This window comes from Anser anser, assembly GCF_964211835.1.
Source record: "Anser anser genome assembly, chromosome: 1".
In the NCBI taxonomy this organism is placed as follows: domain Eukaryota; kingdom Metazoa; phylum Chordata; class Aves; order Anseriformes; family Anatidae; genus Anser; species Anser anser.
The window spans coordinates 148,762,108-148,785,322 of NC_139720.1; the positions used below are offsets into that span (position 1 = coordinate 148,762,108).

The 23,215-nt window shown below is 39.6% G+C and overlaps 1 protein-coding gene across 5 annotated transcripts in view; it reads left to right on the plus strand.

The window, feature by feature from the left end:
* Positions 1 to 23,215, plus strand: part of MYO16 (myosin XVI) — a 385,412-nt gene that overhangs the window by 117,861 nt on the left and 244,336 nt on the right. For all 5 annotated transcript variants that reach the window (XM_083834843.1, XM_083834844.1, XM_083834845.1 and 2 more), the window contains 2 exons: positions 1,655 to 1,725; positions 5,734 to 5,877. In XM_083834843.1, the coding sequence (XP_083690969.1) occupies positions 1,655 to 1,725; positions 5,734 to 5,877 (215 nt within the window). The remainder of the gene's footprint in view (positions 1 to 1,654; positions 1,726 to 5,733; positions 5,878 to 23,215) is intronic.

Consider the following 23,215-nt stretch of genomic DNA (forward strand, 5'->3'; position numbering starts at 1 on the left):
AATTGTAATTAGCTTTCAAAGTGGCATTTGCCAGAACATAAAGTCTTTCAGAGTCATATAAATTAACTGAAATGAAAACTTGGGTGAGGTGATATAGATACCACGGAGGTATTCATAAAGTGTGAATTTGTACAGTGGTTTGGATTGATGTTTGATTTTCAAAGTTTAAACATGAGCAGATGATTAAATGGATTTGTATAGCTAGTATAAATATTTGCCCAATATACCACTGTGTTTACTATGTGTGAAGCAGTTAGTAATGATGAAGCCAAGTCTTCCCTCGTCTGTTTTCACTTCAATTTTACAGGCTTACAACCATTTAGGCAATTTTTCTTTCTTGTCCAGAATGTTTCTAGGACACCTGATCAAAAATAATTCATCCTTTTCAGAAGACATTGCTTATGAAAATTGACAATATCTGAAAAGACAAATGACCCCTTTCAAATAGGTCAGGTGAATGTTTGAATGCAGTAAGAAATTTAAATGTACAGCGTAAATGGAGTTAGAAGGCATTCTCCAGAGAAAGAAAACACTCACACAAAAATGCATGGATAAGGAAGAGGTGGTGCACATTATTCTCTTGACAGAAGTTAGGACAACCTTGAGACCAGTTGATGGTCAGAGGTTTCAGTAGCTCAGAGTTCTGGGGTACTCAGAACTTCAGAGTGCTTTGCAGGCCTTGGCACAACTCCATCCAGGATTTTTAAAAAGGAATTTAAAACAGGATTTCCAGATGATGGGGGCAGAATGAGCTGTGTTTCTCTACAGCGAACATTATTGGCAGTTACTCTCCTAGATGGAGGCCTTTTAAAAGGGCTTTTCATACGAGTTTAGTGAAGAAAGTGTTGCAGTGCAGGGGTGAGTTCCTCTGATAATGTCTGGCAGTGTCACAGCACCATCCTGCTCCAGGAATGAGCACTAATAGCATGAGTTAGTCAATGCTTTAATTCCAAGTGAAAAGGTTATAAAGGCAGTAAAGACTATTGGGAAAAAGTGCTCAATTTCCACACTTGAGTGAGCATCAACATGCAGGGTTGTGTTTTTTTTTTTGCTTGCATTTATAAGCCTGTTTTCATTTCAAAAGGGAGACTGATACATGTAAATGGGAGAGGAGTTAGGCTCTGAATATCATTTTAAGAATTATGCTGTGTCGGTGATCTGACAATGCACTGTAAAGGTTAAATTGAGTGCAGATCATTTAGCTACGGTATGATGATTAATTTTGAGTGATATAAGTTATGAACGCTATTTTCAATTATTTACTGAAAAAGCCAGCAGGTCTCATGGGAACTCTGCAAAGCCAAATAAAACCAGTTGACTGTGATTTTGCTCCCAAGGTGATTTTGACCTTGAGAGAGGGTCTTGCCCCTCCCCTCTCCTATGTATAGAACTAACATGCTCCTCTGTCCTCTTGAGAAGTCCTTGATACTGTTCATATTTAACATTATTATCAAAGGTCCTTTGCTTCCAGGCCTAGTTGTTAAAATAGGTGAGATGGGAAATGCTGACATGATAGTTTTGCAAATGTTATCTCAGAGGTTTGCATATATTATTAAATCTGTTAATGAAGATGATGAAGAATCAGGCTATTAACAGCTCAGAATTGGCTCTATTTCTGCATTAATTCTTGTTCCTCTTTTCTTTGATATTTCAGTGTTACGACTATTGAAGGATGGTGCTGACCCTCACATGCTTGTTTCCTCAGGAGGCTCTCTGCTCCATCTGGTAAGAGTGATGGAGGATTAGTGTTAGTAACTGTGGATAAATATGGTGGGATACTGAGTAGCAGATTGGGCACATTAACAACAAGAAAGGCTTAGCAATATTTTATCTACACTGTCCCCCCCAGTCATTATGATGGCATCCAGCTATGCCTGTGAAATAAGTGGTCATTTTCAAATTGCTTGTGAAAGGATGGATCATGTCATAGGAATGGTAACTAACAATGTAGAATTAAATGTTTTATTTATAAATTATCTGCACAGTAAATAAGAACAAAGGAAGTGCTGCTTGATTCTGAATATAGAATTATATGGTTCAAAGATTCACAGATCCTATACGAAAAACACTGTGATGTGACGTTTTCCTTTTGTTTCTGTGCATATTTTCTTGCTCCAATTTTCTACACATAGATATTGAACAGATTGTCAGCATTTAGTTTATCATTTTTTGCCTAGTCATTTGGATTATGTAGCAAATAGAAGATGATAGAAGGAAAACTGTGTACAATAACCAAAGAAAAGCAAGATGTAAGGGCATGTGGGAGAAAGACTGCCAAACAGACAAGACTGCAGGGGTAAAATTTCAGCTTTGCTGAAGCCAATGTCAAAACTTATCATAAGTAGGATCCTAAGTCTGATTACGCTTTACTTTGGTCTGTGGTGCTTCAGTTGCAGATGTGCTTTCTTTTCAATGTGAAATTATTTTAAGATATTTGAATCCAACTTTGTTCCACAATGCTGCTGAAATAAATTTGACTTCAGAAATACAAGGGCATAAAAGGGCGTCTAGTTAAAAGCCTGCTGGCAGAGTGTTTCATTTTAGATCCATTGGATTAAGTTTCTCACAGTATGTACACAAAATAGAACATTTTCTTGATGAAAACGGATCCTGTAATGTTACTGGAGTACAGCACACCTGCAGCCATACTCTTGCAAGATGTAGCATTTTCCTTGTGTAATGAATCTGTGCTCTTCATCTTCTGTGGCTGTGCTGCTTACAAAGATTTTGGGAAACAAAATCTTTGTACATAGTTTTTTGTACATTTGTACATACATACATACTTTTTTTGAGACATAGATTAGGGTGTATGGTGCAATAATGAGGTGGAACAGAGACAACTGAAGTTCTCTTTTCTGTCTTTCAGCTATTTGCCTTCTGCAAAAGGTTCTCAATCGCACTCTAAAAATGCAGCTCATGTGGGATGTTATCTTTAGGATTCCCAAAACTGAGACATTCTAAATCTTATCTTGTGTTGAAAGCCCTAGGAGACAACCCATATCTTCAGCGTAGCTGACGTGACGTGTCCTATTGACATTTTAGAATGAAGGAAAGATCCATCCTTTAGGGATTTTAGGTTGCTTTGTCTAGTTCAACTGCTACGCACTTTTTAACTGCAGATTTTAGTGAACTGTGACTTTTCAGGTTTCTTGATCATCTGCATCACACCCTGGCACACTCAGTATCTCTCCACTGGTGCCTGCTGCTTCACAGGCACATGTGCTTCAAAAGGATGGAAAGCTTCCTGCAGCAAGAAAAGTGCAATAGAGATCTGTGTGTAACCTGCTGCCCCAGTTTAGTCAGTGTTACTTATAAGTGCTCAGAATTCATTTACAGGAAAATGACAGTACTATTAGAGACACGTGCAAACCTGATGTCAGTGAAACCTGGTTTTGACCCTGATTTGGGAGCAGTACAGGTAGGAGGGAAGAGTCATGATACAGGAAAATAGATAAGTGAATTTCACTTTTCCATGAGAACTGAAAATAGTAATTGGGCATACATCTTTATTATATTTTTGAACCTCACTCAGATCCATTATATGTACCAGTTTTATCACTATATTTCTGTGTAAGTTACCTTCTCTAAAGGGGAGCCTGATCTTTCAAGTCATAGGACAAAAACTTTTACTCCAGAGTGGATGGAAAATATATTTATCTGCATGTTTCACTTAAAAACTGATTCATGATATAATTCCTTTTTCTTCTTCCACTTGGCTTATCTTCCACAATGTGATATGTTTCTAAAAAAAAAATTGGATTCAGATTCATAAGGATTCTGTTGCTATCTCTGTAGGCAGTATTCCAATATGCTTGAATCTCAGGTAGGCCATGGGATCTTCAAAGGCGTTCAGTGAACTTTCATTAGAATCCATGAGAGAAGAAGTACCAGAAAAGTTAGTACTTACCTGAGTTGCATTCAGTGGGAAGCCCAGTAATGGTATATCAGTTCACACAGGCAATTGCCCAACCCACGCCAGAAACAAAGTATATGAGTGCCAGTTTTCTTCTGGAACTTTGATGGAGATTGCCCAATTGCTTCACAACTGCCATTAAACAAGAATTGAGGAGCAACAGTAATTATATTGCTGCTACAAATCTAAGGCTGTTTTAAAACTGGCAACATAAGGCTCTGTACAAAAGGCTCTATATCTATTAATAATACACAAAATGGCTCAGAGATGTCTGAGATTTGCTTTGTACAAAAGCTCTCTTTTTTTTTTTTTTTTGCTTAACAGTGCCTTGAAAATGTGATTGGTATGAGATTATGTTGATCTATATTATAAAAATGTCTTATCACTGATTTGTTAAAAGTTGAACATTGAACAACTCAATTTAAGTTATAATGCTGATACAATGAATGATCTTGATGCAATGAAACAAAACTATCTGTTTGTAGAGTTAAGTTACAAGCCAATGGAAATATATTACTTCAGAATTTAATTTCTGCTTACAATTTGTCAGTATGCGTGAAAATCAATTAATGCAGGACTGGTTGTTAGCCTCCTAGAGTTTAATTTTCATCTTCCAAAGTATCTATATTACGTTTATATTTATGAACCCAGTAGTATATGCAATTCCCATGTTCATCTGAGTATCTCAGCAATGTCTTGACTTCACAGTGGAATCCAGCTGGGCACATTTCCATCTTCCCCTTTTCCTCCTGTGTCCTGGCTTTCATGCCAGATTAATACAGATGAGCAAATGGGATGCCTTGGTGTGGTTCCCCATGAGTTACAGACATAACAGCATGGTTATTTCACCCTCCCTTGCATATGATCTGCAAATTTCACTATATTTGTGCTCTTAGCATATATGTGTGGTTTCCAGAACAGGGAAATATTACACAGCCTTAAATATTGGATGATGCATAGTTATTGAAGTTGGTATTCAAAACATCTAAGTACCTAATATAGAAACTTAGGCTCCCTGTAGCCTCTCTCCAGTGGTGAAGGAGAGAGAATCCCTACTTAAAGAGTTACTGAGATTATATGCAAGCCAGACTGAGGATGTTAACTTAGGTGCTCTGGTTGTCCTTTAAAGTATTATGCACAAGCACGTGGGGTCAGAGGTGTGACGAGAGCAGTAAGCTCAAAACAGTGGCTATGCCAATTTATTCTTCTCTGCTAAAAATGGTGATCTCCATCCTCAAAATGAAACACAGTGTACAAACACACACGCCTGCACACATACACATACTCACACAGCCCCCAAACACACTCGTAGTGTTCAGCGTATGTGTCTGTCAGAGAGACTTGAACAGGAATTGCTATAGTTAGTGGATTGGAGATAGGAGTGGGTACAGAGAGGCATGTGTTGCTGCTACAAACTGCATAAAAGGCAGGAGTTCGTGTATCTGTGGACATATGCGTGTGTGGGTGTGCATATACTTACACCCTACCACTCACAATGTGTTCGTTCAGTGCCTGTGCACTGATTTGGAATGACAGTACTGAACTGAAAGGCAATCTCATCTTCGCTGTAGCTTTCAGCAGATTTTACTTAATGCTTTTTCACAGGGAATAAGGGATTCTTTGAATCATACACATGGAACTTGTTGTCTCCACAGAACTATTTCTATAGATTCATCAGCTGTTGTCCCCTACAAACACAGCAGTTTAACTGTGTGTCATCTGCTAAATTTAAATGTCAAATGGAGAAAAAAAAAGTATGTAATAAATTCAGTTGTATGCTCAGTGAAACACCATCTCTAATCTGTTCTTCTTTCTTCTAGTGTGCTCGCTACGATAATGCCTTTGCTGCAGAAATTCTAATTGACAGAGGAGTAAATGTAAATCATCAAGATGAGGATTTTTGGACATCAATGCATGTAGCCTGTGCATGTGATAATCCAGATATTGTCCTGCTGCTGCTGCTAGTAAGTAAAGCAATCCAATGCATTGTGTGCTTGAAAAGGAAACAGAATATAACACCATGCAGTCTTAAACTGCTGTGTGAATGCAGTATGTTACTAATCATATCAGTGAAAGCATATATGGTATGTGTTGTGTTCTTGACATTATTTTGGTGCTCAGGATTTTTAGGTGGTGTATAGCAAGGCCTATATTTTCAGGTCTTTAACAAAAATTCATTACGAATGTCATGTCAAGTCTCCCCTATCTCCTCCCTCTAGTCAGGAGCTTATATCTCTGATAAGCACTCAGTCCCAAATGGGATATTCAGATGATTTCTTTTCTCTTCTCCTTGTCACTTTCTGTTAAGGGTTGAGTTGGCAGACAATCTTATCAAAAACTCCTTCTTAAAAACAAATATTCACTCAATTACACTCAGTATTCATAAAGAAGTGTTTGTGGACATGGTCAAAAAGAGGCCAGTTTCATATTTATCTAAACAACTTTGACTTTTTGAAGCAGAGTATACCCAATGTAGTAATAGATATGACATTCAGCCTTTGTAGAAAACAGCTTTGTTCTTGTTGTGCTTCCATTCCTAGGATTGCAGCCTTTAGTTTGACTTCAGGATATTAATGCAGCTGTTTGTCCTGGTTCATTTTATATTGCCCTTTAAAGCAGTAATGCAGAAACAATTCACAGTCTGACTTACAGTTTTCTAACCTATCTGCATCATTTTAAAATTTGTATGTTCTTAATAGGTCACTGCAATTAGATCAGCATTTCTTAGTATACTCATAATGGTATTTCAGTGTTACAGGTACAGTTAAATGAGAAATGTTTTTGAAACACTGTATACTTGGTAATAGCTTTCATGGAATCACTTCGGGCGATTGTCTAGTCCAACCCTCCTGCTCAGAGTAAGGCCAGCTACAGCAGCTTGCCCAGGACCATGTCCAGTAAGACACCAATCTAGGCAACTCACTCCTGTGTTTGACCACCTGCACAGAAAAAAACAAACCAAGCCAAAACAAAAAAATGCATTTTTTTTCTTAGGTTTAAACAGAATTTCCTGTATTTTGGTTTGTGTCTATTACCTCTTGTCCTTTTGCTAAGCACCACTGAGAATCCACTGGCTCCATCTTCTCTACTCCTCCCTCAAGTGTTTATACATACTGATAATATCCCAGAGTCTTCTCTTCTCAAGGCTGGAGAGTCCCAGTTCCCTCAGCCTCCCCTTGTGTGACAGATGCTCCAGTCCCTTCATCATCTTTGTGACCTTTTGCAGGACTAACTCCAGTATGTCCATGACTTTCATGTACTGGGAAGTCTGCAATCAGTACCTCACCAGTTCTGAGCATTCACCGGTGCCTTGACCTGCTGGCAGTGCAGTTCAGGAAATTTTTGGTCCTCTTTGCCACAAAGAAGGAAATCAAGGTGCTGGAATACATTCAGAGAAGAGCAACAAAACTGGTGAAAGGACTAGAAAACAAGACATATGAGGAACAACTGAGGGAACTAGAGTTGTTTAGTCTAGAGAAGAGGAGGTTGAGGAGAGACCTCATTGCTCTCTACAGCTACCTGAAAGGAAGCTGCAGCGAGGAGGGTCTTGGTCTTTCTTAGATGGCAAGTGATAGGACTTGAGGCAGTGGCCTCAAGTTGCTCCAGGGGAGGTTTAGATTGGATGTCGGGAAGAATTTCTTCATTGAAAGGGTGGTTAGGCATTGAAACAGGCATCCCAGGGAGGTGGTGGAGTCTCCATCCCTCCATCCCTGGAGGTATTTAAGAGACACATGGATGTGGTGCTTAGGGACATGGTTTAGCAGTGGACTTGTAGTGTTAGGTGGATGGTTAGACTTGATGATCTTAAAGAACTTTTCCAGCCTAAATGATTCTGTTATTCTATAATCAGTATGTGAAGTAGCAATCACTGAGATTAATCTGGTAATTTACACCTTAGAGCTATTGTTTCAGGCTGTCTTGGCTACATTTGATTTCTTTCTGAAATACAGATTTTCTTCCTTCTAGCACTTACGCTTCATTTTACAGAACACGGTAAGTTATATCCTGTACAAAATTAGCAAATAAATGAAAAATAATATCTTGTATTCAGTTCAGAATTAGTAATGCCTTCCCTCCTTTCATCTCAGTTCAGAATTCCCAAGTTTCAACCTTTATTTGAAATCAGAACAGGTAACCCTTGAAGGTTTTCCTTTACAGACTCTTGTTCAATCACAGCAAATTGGAAAGATTTTCTGAATGGAAAGATTCTTCCGCAAAAATAATGTGTCCCACATGAACATGTGTTGTGTTTTTAAAGTGCTCTGACAACTTCCATGAAAAACTGTGCTGTTTTTTTTTTTGTTTTTTTTTTTTTTGTTTGTTTGGTGTGTTTTTTAACAACATAAGACTCTTGGATTCAGAATCTCATATGTCAAAGCCATCATGTGTAGTTAGACTTAGTGGAATATATGAGTATACTATTCAGTTAGAGTACCATAACAAGTAAACAGTCTTAAGTAGTCTTCAGTAGTAGAGAGGATAATCTTCTGACTTACTTCAGCATAGTGAATTATATTAATATGATTTTGAGTCAATGACTGCTAACTTTAATGTAATGCCATATATCTGAAAAAAAAGTATTGTAGCTACTACCTGACCTTTTGGCTTCACCAAAATCACCTGGGCTTCATCAAAACCTTTGTTTTGAACCTGGAATTACTTTTACACTGTTATGTGCTTGCTTTTTCCAATCTGTAAATTTGGTTTTAGCATTGATCTGCACCAGATCTTCTCTGGTAGTCTCTTAGGATTCTGATGGCCTCTGAGGCTGCACCTGCTCTAGAAAACTGAGAGGTATCCAGGAGCATTCCTGGACCATGATCATCTGTACTAGTAAAATGTTAGAATGGCCTCTGGTATGAATTTGGCATGTGCCCATTTAGCTTCCTTCCAAACAACTCCCGAGCACAGTTTTGAAGCTGGAAAGTCCCAGGGTCCAGTTTGTATCCAGCAGTCATGATGCAGAGAGGCTGAGAGACTTTATTGGTCTAAACATAGTCTGTCCCCTTCCAGTTGGCTTCAATGCCTGAAGTTTTCTCTGGTGCATGTCATTCAATAGTCGAGATACAGCTTTTGCCATAGCTAGATCTCTTTGGAATGTCCACTTTCTCAGCTTTTCTAATACAACTGTAATTAGGTGCAGTAAATGTACAAAGTATCAAGTATAAATCTGTTTTTCTGCTCTTAATGCTTAAAATTGTATTGCTTACCTAACTACAGCTATCAAATAGGCTTGGTAGGAATAGCCCATTCTAAACATTGTAACTGCTCTTGGCAAATAAGAAATGCAATTTCCACAAGTTGATATTTTATCTCTTGTATTGCCTTGATCTGTTCTATGGACATACTTTTGAAGCCTGTATAACCTTAAATTCTGTGTGTACTCCTAAACGTATAAGCAGATTAGAATGGAGAAGCTTGTCCATAACAACTCATGTATTGCTATACGGGGAATTTTCAGAAATACCGAATGCTATGCTGTTGTTGACATTAACAGGATCAGTTAGGGTTATGCTGGATGCATCTAAAAATTTCCCCTGCCTGTTTTTTCCAAGCCCAATCTAATAAAAAACAAATAAGTATTTCTATAGAGGTTATATTCAAAATTATTTTTCAGCCTCCATCATTTGAATGTTGTTTGATTTAGTCCCTGTTTATTACAAGCTGTCTTCTGAAGGTTCAAAATATCTTCTGATAACTTGGAATAAATAGGACATCTTATATCTTAAGGTTTCAATAAGCAGGGTTACATCCATATGGATTTTTACATTTACGGTTGGAATTGTCTATATTATTTGCAATAACTACTAATGAATTTGCCCACATTCTAGGTGGACAGCACTTTCTAAGGCAAAATTTCCTTGACCATGTAAATAATAACTTCATACTCTTTGTTCAGGGGTGGGAATAATAAATGGAGTACTATGGCAGAGAAAGAGAATTATTCTTAGGTAAGCAGTAGTTTTTGAGCCGTGACATTAATGCTGTCTTTAATAATATTTGACAAAGTGAAAATGGAAATTGAGGTTGGAGGGAAGTATTTTTCACAACCCTGAACTGTCTTTGTGTGAGCATTTGATATTAGAAATTACTTTGCCTTGAGGTTGCAGTGTTTCATGGGCCATGTCTAATGTGTAGCATGAGCCTGGATAATGCTAATATGAGCCACAGGCAGCTTCTATTATGCCACAAATTTTAGCTGGAAGAATAAATAACACTTCATGTGCCCTCATGAATTACTTTCAGATAAATATTTCTTCTGGATTGACTTTATAACCTGGACAATGCTATATTATCTGTTTTAAAGATGTGAATTAAAATATAACAGCATGGTCCTTAAACGGAGACCTCTGCAAATTCTGATTCCTGCCAAACTGTCATAGTGACCAGTGGAGGTTTCCTCACTGAGGGTTTCAAAATGTCCCCTGAAGGGAAAATAGAAAAAAAAAAAAAAAAAAAAGGAACATAGGGTATATATAGATCCCAGAAGGCCATCGGGGAAGACTTAATTAAGCATACACATTTAATGATTATATCCCACTTTTGGTGGTCTTCATGTTCCCTGGCTCAGCCAAGATAGTGACCTATCATTCATCAGTTTAGCTGTGGTAACTCACTGTTTCTGTCCAAAGACAATCTCCTTAGCTGAAATGTCTTTCCCTGAAAGCTAGGAGGGGCTGTAGGTGTTTGTAATGTGTTCATCTGCTGTCACTTCCTACTGGATGACTACTGGGATTGTGGGCAGTTTGGGGAATACATACAGATGAAATGCTTGAAGCGATTTCCTTCCTTTCCAACTTTTTACCCAAGGTGGTTTAGCTTTCTGGGGAACATATTTATGTCTTCTCCATTTTGTAGCTGTCAGCAAGGGAGGACACTGGGCAGTTCAGCCAGGAAATATATCCCAGTCCGCTAAATAGTCAGCCACTGAAGAACTTGCCCCGGGGCAGCTGCTAGCACACAAGGATCAAAGGTAATCCGCAGAGGTCTGGTTGCCATACATGCAAATGAGGTGGTAAAGGTCAGATTCATCAATCCTCACCTGGCAGCATCAGTGTTGGCGGTTTCCCTTGGGGTAGGGGACTGTTTCTGTGGATGTTGTAATGCAGGAGGCTTCTCTAGCAGGTTGAGGAAAGTGCTGAAGGGACTTCCATTTAAGAACAAAGATGCATAGGTTTATGTACATTTGTGCTCAAAGGAAGTCTCCAAAAGAGCATGAAAAGCAACCAGATGGTATTAGAAGCGTCTGCTCTGTCTTGCCATGCTGCCTTTTGAATGCTCAGGTTGGGACATGCTGACAGCAGTTCTGTCCGGTTGGGGTGCGTTCCTTTTCCATCATCTCTGGATGCATTGCAACGCTGTGTTTTACATTAATTTTTGGTACTAGTTTTTGTATTGAATTGAAATACTAGCTAAGATTTGCAATTTAATATTCAAAGAGCTTCGTCCCATTGAAAATGCTACCTGAGTTACAGAATGCCTAGACACTGGTACTTAGATAGTGTGCATGCATTGCTAGATGGAGGAAAGTATTTAGTCCACTCTGTAAATGGCTCTAAATTTCACAGAATTGTCTAGGTTCGAAGAGACCTCCGAGATCACTGAGTCCAACCTCTGACCTAACACTAACAAGTCCTTCACTAAACCATATCACTAAGCTCAACATCTAAACGTCTTTTAAAGACCTCCAGGGATGGCGACTCAACCACCTCCCTGGGCAGCCCATTCCAATGCCTAACAACCCTTTCAGTAAAGAAGTTTTTCTAACATCCAACCTAAACCTCCCCTGGCGCAACTTTAGCCCATTCCCCCTCATCCTGTCACCAGGCATGTGGGAGAATAGACCAACCCCCACCTCGCTACAGTCTCCTTTAATGTACCTATAGAGAGCAATAAGGTCGCCCCTGAGCCTCCTCTTCTCCAGGCTGAACAATCCCAGCTCCCTCAGCCGCTCCTCGTAAGACTTGTTCTCCAGACCCCTCACCAGCCTCGTTGCCCTTCTTTGGACTTGCTCGAGCACTTCGATGTCCTTCTTGTAGCGAGGGGCCCAAAACTGAACACAGTACTCGAGGTGCGGCCTCACCAGAGCCAAGTACAGGGGGACAATCACCTCCCTAGCCCTGCTGGCCACACTGCTTCTTATACAAGCCAGGATGCTGTTGGCCTTCTTGGCCACCTGAGCACACTGCTGTCTCATATTCAGCCGACCATCAACCAATACTCCCAGGTCCTTCTCTGCCAGGCAGCTTTCCAACCACTCATCTCCCAGCCTGTAGCTCTGCTTGGGGTTGTTACGCCCCAGGTGCAGGACCCGGCACTTGGCCTTGTTGAACCTCATACAGTTGGCCTCAGCCCATCGGTCCAGCCTATCCAGATCCTCCTGCAGAGCCTTCCTACCTTTGAGCAGATCGACACACGCACCTAACTTGGTGTCATCTGCAAACTTACTGAGGGTGCACTCGATCCCCTCATCCAGATCATTGTTGTGGTTTAACCCGGCTGGCAGCTAAACACCACACAGCCGTTCGCTCACCCTCCCCCCTCCCTCTCTGGGATGGGGGGAGAGAAACGGGAAAGTGAAGCCTGTGAGTTGAGATAAAGACGGTTTATTAAGACAGGAAAATAATAATAACAATAATAATAATAATAGTGATAATGGTAATAGTATTAACAATAATAATGTGTAAGAAAACAAGTGATGCACAATGCAATTGCTCACCACCCGCTGACCGATGCCCAGCCTATTCCCGAGCAGCCGGCCCCCCCACCCCGGCCAGCCACCCCTATATATTGTTCAGCATGACGTCAGATGGTATGGAATACCCCTTTGGCCAGTTTGGGTCAGCTGTCCTGGGTCTGTCCCCTCCCAGCTCCTGCTGCACCCCCAGCCTGCTCGCTGGCAGGACAGAGCAAGAAGCCGAAAAGTCCTTGGCCTGGTGTAAACACTGCTCTGCAACAATTAAAACATCAGCATGTTATCAGCGCTCTTCTCATCCTAATCCAAAACATAGCACCCTACCAGCTACTATGAGCTACTTAACTCTGTCCTAACTGGAACCAGGACAATCATCGATAAAGATATTGAAGAGGACTGGCCCCAGCACTGAGCCCTGGGGGACACCACTAGTGAGCGGCCTCCAACTGGATTTGACTCCATTCACCACAACTCTTTGGGCCCGGCTACCCAGCCAGTTTTTAACCTAACGAAGCGTACGCCAGTCCAAGCCACAAGCAGCCAGTTTCTTGAGGAGAATGTTGTGGGAAACGGTGTCAAAAGCCTTACTGAAATCAAGGTAGATCACATCCACAGCCTTCCCCTCATCCACCAAGCGCGTCACTTGGTCATAGAAGGAGATCAGGTTCGTCAAGCAGGACCTGCCTTTCATAAACCCATGCTGACTGGGCCTGATCACCTGGTTGCCCTGCAAGTGCCGCGTGATGGCACTCAAGATAATCTGCTCCATGAGCTTCCCTGGCACTGAGGTCAAACTAACAGGCCTATAGTACCCTGGGTCTACCCTCCGGCCCTTCTTGTAGAAGGGCGTCACGTTTGCTAGCCACCAGTTGACTGGGACCTCCCCCGATAGCCAGGACCGCCAATAAATGATGGAAAGCGGCTTGGCAAGCTCCTTCGCCAGTTCTCTCAGTACACTCAGGTGGATCCCATCCAGCCCCATCGAGTTGTGTACATCCAAGCTCCGTAGCAGGTCACCAGCCATTTCCTCGTGGATTATGAGGGCCACATTCTGCTCCCCATCCTCTTCCACCAGCTCATGGTACTGGGTATCCAGAGAACAACCAGTCTTACCGCTAAAGACTGAGGCAAAGAAGGCATTAAGCACCTCAGCCTTTTCCTCATCTTTTGTAACTAAGTTTCCCTCCGCATCCAGTAAAGGATGGAGATTCTCCTTAGTCCTCCTTTTTGTGTTGATGTATTTATAAAAACATTTTTTGTTACCTTTAATGGCAGTAGCCAGACTGAGCTCCAGATGAGCTTTGGCCTTTCTAATTTTGTCCCTGCACAGCCTCGCAACATCCTTATAGTCCTCCTGAGTGGCCTGCCCTCTTTTCCAAAGATTATAAACCCTCTTTAATTTACACTGATACCCCTTGCTTGCAGTGTAATTATTCCTCCACATTACATACTTTCTAGCTCCATGTATTTGTTTGACACTTAAAAGCAGTTAAAACTTCATTTGTGTACTATTCAAATTTCCACCTTATATAGTAGCATTAATACTGCTGCAATTCAGTACATTAACCTTAGCTACTCAAACAGTAGGGTATAAAAATAAAAATACCACTTTGTAAAACTGTTTTTTTTTCTTTTCCTCTTCATTTTTCTTCACCCTGACAGTATTTTTAATTATTATGAATTCTGTGCTCTAAGAATCAGCCCTAGATCATTAAAAAGGCAAAGGAGGTCAAGCTGTTCAGCTGCCCCACTTCCTCCACTGTATTCCCTGCCAGAAAGCATTTGAAAATTAAATGAAAAAATATAATGGCTCAAATTCTGATTTGTGCCTGTGCAATTCCATGATTTATTTATTTGGATCCTGACCCACTCTTTTCTCTCTGCTTTTGAAACATGGTGTTTAGGTCCTTATTAAAAGGTTCACAGTATGTTTAGTTCCTTTTCTTGAGACAAAGTATGACTGTGTTATGAACTGTAAGTATCTTTATGACTTACTGCTACATTTTAATTTCAGAGCATGTCTCGGATAATTCATCATTTAGCTGTACTGTTGGACTCACACATAACAATGGTAGTTATGACTTTTTTTTGTCAGTACATCTTTGGTATTGTTTCTATTTGTGGAGGGTGTCTTTTCCTTTCTCTCTTCCCCACTCCTAAATAGTCATGGAATTGTTTTACATTGACTGACCTAAAGTTAAGAGCAGCAGAAAACAAAAAAACAAGCAAACAAACAAACAAAAAAAAAAACAACAAACAAAAAAAAACAGAGCAGGTGAGAATTCATTTTTATAGTGTAATTTACTTTATTTTACTATCATCGGGAGTCACCTTTTAGTGGGCAACATGAATGTAATATTTTTCACCCTCTGTAATGCAGATCTTGTCAAATGACACTAGGAAGGTGAAGACAGTATTCTAGTGTTTGTACAGTGCCTTGCACAGTGGAGATTTATTCTTTCTTTGACCTGAAGGCATTACTGTAATAAACATGGCAGTTAATTAACTAGAATGGCAGAAAGCAATACTACATCCTGAGGAATTTTTACATATAGATAAAGGAAAATCAGGGAGTAGAAATACATTCTTAATATATTCTTTTTACAGACGTAGCTAGGAAAAGCAAATCCAAGTGCTGTCCACCAGCCAATTAAATGTCTTTCTTCACGTACTTTTTGGAACCTAGAGCTGAAACACAAAATTCAATTCAGGCACAGAAGGCTACAAGTGCAGCTTATAAAAAAAAATCGAGGCTGAATATTTTTGTCTGTCTCTCAAGAACTTAGGAAAATCTATGCTCAGCAGCATGAAAAAGGGAGTTATACTTGAATCGTTTATTAAGTTTACAGTCACTAGCAGTAGATGAACAGTGTTGGGGTATTTGAACTGTATAATGCTATCCAGTTTATGCAGTCATTTGGAAGCGTTACTCAGTAGTTATGATGTCATCTGAATTTGCTGATCCACCTCTTCAAAATTCGTTATGCCATGAGAGTAAACCATATGATGTAACACATTTTAGCCAAAATATTAATGCTGGTAAAACTGGTAAAATGTGAAAAGTGTGACTAGACTCTGTACTGTGATTTCAACTAGAGACTTGAATTAATTTATTTATTTTTAATAAGCTACGTAGCTCTCTGTTACACTTTTTAGCTGTGTCTGTTCCTGCTTTGGCTTTTCCTAGCCTAGCCTATTGCTCAAACTGTAGGTCTGTGATATACTCCTTCAAGTCCTTCATTGTGTTTTTTAGCTTCTCTGTGTTATCTAGTAAGTTGTTTTCCTTCGTCCTCATTTTCATGGGCTCTCAGATTGCTGCCAGAGATTCTGAGAAGTATTTTGGTGCACAGATGGTGTTCCCAGGAGGTGCTGGGTCTTCTAGGCCACCAGAAAACAAAACAAACAATAGAGTATGTGGAGTGTGGAGTTTATTAGGGAAGTGGTGAGATGGAAGGTGGATTTCACAGTTTCCATCTCATCATACGGAGCCAATGTACTAGAAAGGCAGTATTTAATGCCCTGCAAGGGTAGATAGTGGTTTCTGCTTCCTCGGCTTGTGCTTGAGGTGTGCCATGCCTTACAGGCCATGCATGGAAACATCTAGTGATGTTGTTTATTAGAGGTGGATGGAAGCTGTTTTTATCGTCCTTCAAAGTGGTGCTAAGCAAAAATCTCTATCTGTGGGAGCAGTAGAGCTGTGTCTGTATTCTTGTGGCCTGCAAAGGAATATGAAGTTATCTGGGAAAGATAAGATTCTCCACGCTCGCTTGTTTGTCCTCATCTTAATGTGATAAGAAGGAATTTAAATGTGTAACTTGTAAATTGTTGATTTTATTTCTTAATCTTCTCACTTGTCAGAGTTCTGAAGAGCTATTTGGATTTTCAGTGCAATTTAGGCAATCAGTAGAATAAACCTATTATGGAAATTTAGCTTTCTCTATATTGAAACTTAATGATTCTACAAAAGGATCATTATGTCGTGCATAAAGGAAAGAATACAGAAGAAGCTACAGAGGATGTGCCATTAAACAGAATGTGATTATACAAGTTCAAACTCGGCCACTTGAACAATTCAGTTCTTACAAAACATACAGTAAAGTACTATGTAAAATTTCACAGCTCTCATCCCAAAGCCCAGCACCCTAAGTGCAGTGGGCTATTGAAGATGGCAGGACATCATCCTCTGAATATTTTTAGGGGTATACTTGAATGACATCTATCAAAGTGCCGTGAACTGCCCTGACACTGTTCATCGTGTCAGGTTAGATAGGATTCTGATAGGATTCTGTTTTTGTAAGGGGCTTTTGGAAACTTGTTTAAATGTCTTCCACCACTGCTGCCACACTTTGGCTGACAGAATAAAAAATGAGTATATTCAATTACTCAAATCCGACTCCTGTACTAGTAGTCCTAGATGAATGTTTTAAATTTGATTGCCTCTTAATGTATGCAATTTATTGGTTATTTCATCCTTTCCTTTTTTAACCCCGACTTTCTTGATAGACTTTTTAATATGTTCTGTAGGATGCTTTCTTCTGCTTTTAATTTAAAAGCCCTTTTATATGTAGCTCTTGCCAAATCAGATATGGGTCTACTGGAAAAAAAATACAGGAAAAAAGTTACTGGTGGGAGTAGGAAGGAAGTCTTATGGACTGCAACTCTCTTTTCCTCATTCCCATGCAGTTGGTATGGCATGTATCTCAAGGCATGTAATCAGAGAGCAGTTGCATAGTTATTTTGCCCTTGTTCTTTGTAGCTGCATCAGACTGTTTTAGCAAGCAGAGACGAATGATGACAATGTTGTTAGCTTTAGAACTTAATGAAAGATTTTTATCTTTCATAGCTTCAGAAACAATTAAAGCAGAATAAACAATTGCTTCCTCAAAAGAAAGTAATTCTGCCCTCCCACTCAGTCGTGCTCAATATTATTTCTCCTTTGTGTCAATAGAAGAGGGAACCATAATGAAGGCACAATGAGCAGTAGAGTTGGGGGTGGAACTGTGGACACCAGTTTAAAGTATAACATGGCCTAAAAGAAAATGATTCTTCTCGGTTTCTAGAGACAGTTATCAATATCTGGCAGTTGTAAAAAGCTTTAAATGGAAGTTTTTTTATATAAAATCTGTGAGTATCTATCTAAATATTCCCTCGCTTGCAGTCTGCAGAGGCTAGCAAATGTGCGATGAGTGTGGGAGGGACCTTCTAGAGAGTGCGTACTACTGGCTTACTGCCTTTAATCGTTGCTGACAGAGAAGTAAAAGCTGATTGAGCTAGGATAGAACTAATCTAGGCAAAGGCTATTAATGAGCTGCTGAACACCAGATGGCAACACTCAGGGGAAGCTGTAGCTTCTCCTTTAAGACTAAGAGAAAGGGATGAAGGTAGCTAGTAATGCACCACTAAAGGTGGTCCAAGGAGAGAAAAGAACAGGAAACTAACTGGATACGGAGGCTTTGGAAAGCATTTTGTCCTTGAGTGTTATCATGGGAGGTATTTATGTAAGAAATACAAATGCTTGGTGGAGTGAATTCATCAAAGAGGGAATCCAAGGCTTATCACAGAGAGATATGAAGATATCGTAGAAGAGAAGTGAAACAAACAAACAAATAGATAAAGAAAATACTTTCATAGGTCTGTCAACATGAAAACACGGAGACTGACCAAGAAGGGTGCTAAACAAGGGATATGAGTATATTGTAATATGGTCATAAGGAAAGGATGAAAGAAGTGACCAGCTGCTGCTGAAGATGTAGATTTTAGGAAAAGATTTTCTTAGAACTACTTAAAAGATGTGATGTCAAGAAAGAATAAAAGCATCTCATCAGAAGAGAGGAATAAGTAATGGAGATAGCCCAAGGGCAGTGGTCTAGTAAAATAATAAGGATAATGTGATGAGAAGAAGAAAAACATCATTCCGATGCTTTGGAATGGAATCAAATGGAATGTTCCATTGACAGAAGAAATAACCAGTGAAAACAGAACCTGCAGTTTATAGTACAAAGAATGCTAAAGCAAGTCATGAGTTAAAGTCTTATTCCACAAGAAGGAATCACAGAAATTAAAACCTGTGCTCAGAGATTAGACAGGTTTTTATGTCTGAAGAGTCTGTAAATGCTTATTGGATGGTTAGAAATCACCATGAAAACTGTGGACAACAGTTAGAGAAGTGAATGTTTCTGGCTGAGATGTCACAGTTAAAAGTATTGCTTGTTAGCAGAAACATCACGAACGGTAGGAACTGGCTGACAGTAACACTTCTTAATACTGATTACTGATGATACAGAACATAGCACAGTTAAAAGATTACAGAACTTCTTATCTTGCCTGGATAAACAGAGCTTATTTATCTTTTAAAAGAGGGAAAAAGCATGAACAATAAGCAAAGATTTATTTGCCAGTAAAAATTTACATGTTAAAATTAGAAGTTGTTGGCCTAGACTGTGACTTTGTGGTCTGGCTATTCTTTAATGCATTTCATGGATGGGAATAAGGAATCAGTCTAACAGGAGACATATTTTTAAACAAAAACAGAAAAAACCTCTCCCCACCTTCAGGTGTTGGCAGAAAGTACCTGGATTTTGATTTTGGAAAACGTTGGGGGTGGAGGGGAGAGTGGACTTGAAACAGTCCTAGTACCAAGCAGATATGTGTAATTTGCAGTTGTTAGCATCGGAGTGTTTCCAGAAAATAAAAAATCTTGGAGGTAAAAGAGAGTTAGCCTTGAGACTGAAGATGATCTTGAGGAAAACACAACAGTATGCACAAATTGCTCCTCATATCAGGAAAAATAACACCCCCATTTTGGGTTGGAGTACATCAGGACAAGTATGCCAAGATGTGGACTACACACACAAAGATGCGGAATTTTGGATCAGCTTCACTGAAATTCTCTTGGTCCCCAAACAAAGGGTATGAAGGAATGACAAGATAATGAAAATCAACATCTGGCTTTTGATCTTCAGTGAACATAGACCTGTGCTATGGAAAAGATGATCTGGGAATGTTCAATCACTGGGATATATTTGTGGGAGGTGAGATTTATTGCTTATGCCAGGTGGCCTCTGCTTGAATCAGTGACACAATTACCCTGTTAGTAGTTCTTATGAAATAGCTAGGAAATATGAGGAAAACCATTATTTAAATTAGAGAATGGAAAAGCTGCCTGGTAGTTGAGAACTTGGTAGCAACAAGACAACAGCCTAGCTTTTGAGAGAGAAACTATGGGGCTGGGAGTTCCTGAGATTTCTTTAGGATTGGTTGTACAATGTTATTTTATTTAAGGTTTTCGGTGATAACTTTGGAAGGAAAAATGTATGATAATGAAATCTACATGACAAAGATGCAATGCCTTGTCAGAGTAGATGAGGATTAGAATGTCATGCTGAAAGAATAGGATATCTTTGAAAGCTTCAGTAATAAAAGTAAGGGTGAAATGTAAGCGTACAAAATACAAGGTCATGTTCTGAGTTCTGAGTTACAGGCACTTCTGTGATACACTTGGGAATCATCAATTGGAAACAGTAAGGAAAGAGAAAGACCTCAGAGCTTTAGTCAATTGCAAGATGATTATAAATTACAAATATGGAGCTGCCAATAGGGAAAAGAGATTCCTGGATCTGTCAAAATGAAGATGTTTTCAGTAGAGAGGGGAATGCATTATTGCATTGTACAAAGAATGGCAGCGCACAGTTAACTATGTACAGCCATATTCAAGAATGGTAAATTATACCAAGGAAAACTGCAAAGATAAATAGGGAAATAGGCTATTTTATGGGAAGAGGCTAAAAATAACTGATTTGTTTAACAAACAGACAAACAAAAGTGACAAAGACTGAGACAGAGAGGTTGTGAAAATTTGCTGTAAATATATCAGGATAGAGGAGGAGGTAAAAAGAGCTATTGAAGCCTGAGGTTACTGCTGGCATGAAAGCAAATGATTATAAAATGGCCACAAATGACTTTAAGACAAAAATTAACTGTTTTAATGTTAAGAAACTTAGGTGGGAAAACAACATTACATGCAGGAATAATAAGGAAGCAACAAACAAACAAACCTAATTGCTCTAAAAACAATCTTAAAGTTGTGAATGAGATTATATGTTATGTTTTTACCTGCATTAGGGAAGTAGTGCCTCAGGAGATCCATTCTAGTATTACATTCCCACATGACATCTGTTCAGAGGGCTGTGTAGATATAATTATCCTGGTTGTGTGCTTAAAATAATAATGTAACATGTGGAGGATATTAAAAACTATACTTGTGCAAACGACAGCAAATAAAGTTTTGTGGTGGATATTTGATGACTTAGATTGCAGCTGAATTTCTAGGGCATGAGAACAGGCAGGAGAAGAGTTCATGGAAAAAACTCAGAAACTGTTTTCAAATACTTGGAGAGAAAATGCATAACAGGAAAAAAAAAGAAGAAGAAAAGAAACCTGAAGGTCACAAAAGTTCAGATGCATTGTTACTGATAGTAAGCTGAGAATGATATTTATATCTGTAATTAATTGTTTGCCTCAGCAGTATTTGTAAGAGAAACTGCAGTGCAGACTGGTTCATAAACCCAAATATTGTCCCAGTGGGGGTATGAAAAAGCAGACATATGAGAAATATGCCAGTGAGGGCACTTGATTAATCAGAGAAATGATTAAAGCAGGAGTCACAAAGAGAAAAGCGTATCAGGACAATCTTTTGTGACATTTCCTTGAAATTATTTAACAGTTCCTGTTGTGTTCCTCATTCCTACTGATTTCCAGGTTTTGCCAGAAGCTATATAGTATTTGGAAATGAAAAAAAAAATTAAATTTTTGTAAGGTCTAGTCCAGTGGTCTTCAAAGTGGGGTGGACATATTGTTATTGTCCTACACATTGATGTGTAGGAAGAAAATATTAGAAATGCCATTTATATTTACTTTTTATCTAAAAAAAAAAAAAAAGAGAGAAAATTAAGCTTTAATAATATTTAATATTTATTGATGCTGGCACCCTCATTCTGTCTGTATCTGAGAGGGTCCCATGTCCTGTACAATAGGTGGGGTGTTCTGGGGGAAGAGTGGGTGCTCCTCAGTGCAGAGGTGTTGACATGATGAGCGATGATGGTACCATCACTTGTTCATTGACTTCCAGTGCGTTGTGCTTTATTGCAGTTTGTGTGTGCCCAGTTAAGTGGATTTAGAGATTATATTATCTATTTTTAACTAAACTAATGCTCACAAAATGGTCAAGGGCTTAAAAAGATTCCTGCAAAGAAACCAGGGGTTGAAGCTAATTCTGAGCAAATGAACATGAAAATGGCAGAGCAAATACTTTACTCTTAGTATGCATGAACTTCATCAGACACATTACGAAGTAGAAACAAAGCTGATCTAATCAGATCTGATCGATGATGTTTAAAGTAATGTGATACTCAGAGCGATCTACAAAATTTCACTGAATTTAATGAAAAATCTTTAAAAGCCTCCAGTGAGGTTTCTTACTTAGTAGTGAAAGACAAAAAGCCACGTACCACTGGGGAAACACTTGTTCTTCCTGCTGCAGTAAACATGTCTGGAATGGTACAGAGAAAACAACATGGAGACAAATTCTAAAATGTATTCCTTTGTCAGCAGATATTGTTGGAAGATATGTAGAAAACATGCTGAAGATTTGAAGAAACAAGTATTAAAACAAATTATGTAGGTGGTTTGCTATAAAATTTCCTGAAAGTACATGTCTTTTGACATGCTTCAGCTTATGGTATTTGCCAGACTCTGTTCATTAATGAAATACACAAAGAGCTATTTTCTTTTGGCCCAATAAAAGAAAGATGTGCCAAAGGAGATATATCCTCAGCAGTAAATAACTTTAATAAAAATTGTTCTTCTTGCTTGTAAAAGAAGAAGAACAAAACAACCTACCTTCTATCGGGTTTACATGGCAATGTTTTAGTAGTGGGGAGGCTGCAGGGATGGCCTCTGTGAGCAGAGGCCAGCAGCTGCCCCATGTCAGACCAGAGCCAGCTCCAGACGGCTCCAAAAGGGACCTGCTGCTGGGCAGAGCCAAGATATGGGCGACGCTGGTTGGGCCTCTGGGAGAGCAGATTTAAGAAAGGTGAAAAAAATCTGCTGGGCAACAGCAGCTGGGAGAGAGGAGTGAGAACCAGCCCTGCAGACCCCAAGGTCAGTGCAGAAGGAGGGCAGGAGGTGCTCCAGGTGCCGGAGCTGAAGTTCCCTGCGGCCTGTGGAGAGGCCCCTGGTGGAGCAGTTTGCTCCTGACGGATGGACCCCGTGGTACGGAGCCGTGTGGGAGCAGTTCTTGAAGAGCTGCTGCCTGTGGGCAGCCCCCGCAGGATCAGTTCGGGAAGGAGTGACCGTGAAGGAGTGGTGGAGACAAAGTGTTAGGGACTGATGGCAGGCCCCATTCCCCTGCGCTGCTTGGGGCAAAGAGGTAGAAGAGGATGGATGGGGGGACAAGGTGGTTGTAGTTTGCTTTTAGTTTCTCACTGTTCTAGTCTGTTACCAGTAGGCAATAAATTACATTTCCCAATGCTGCATCTGTTTTGCCTGTGATGGCAATTGATGAGTGATTTCCCTGTCCTTATCCTGTCCCTGTCCTAGAAACCCAGGAG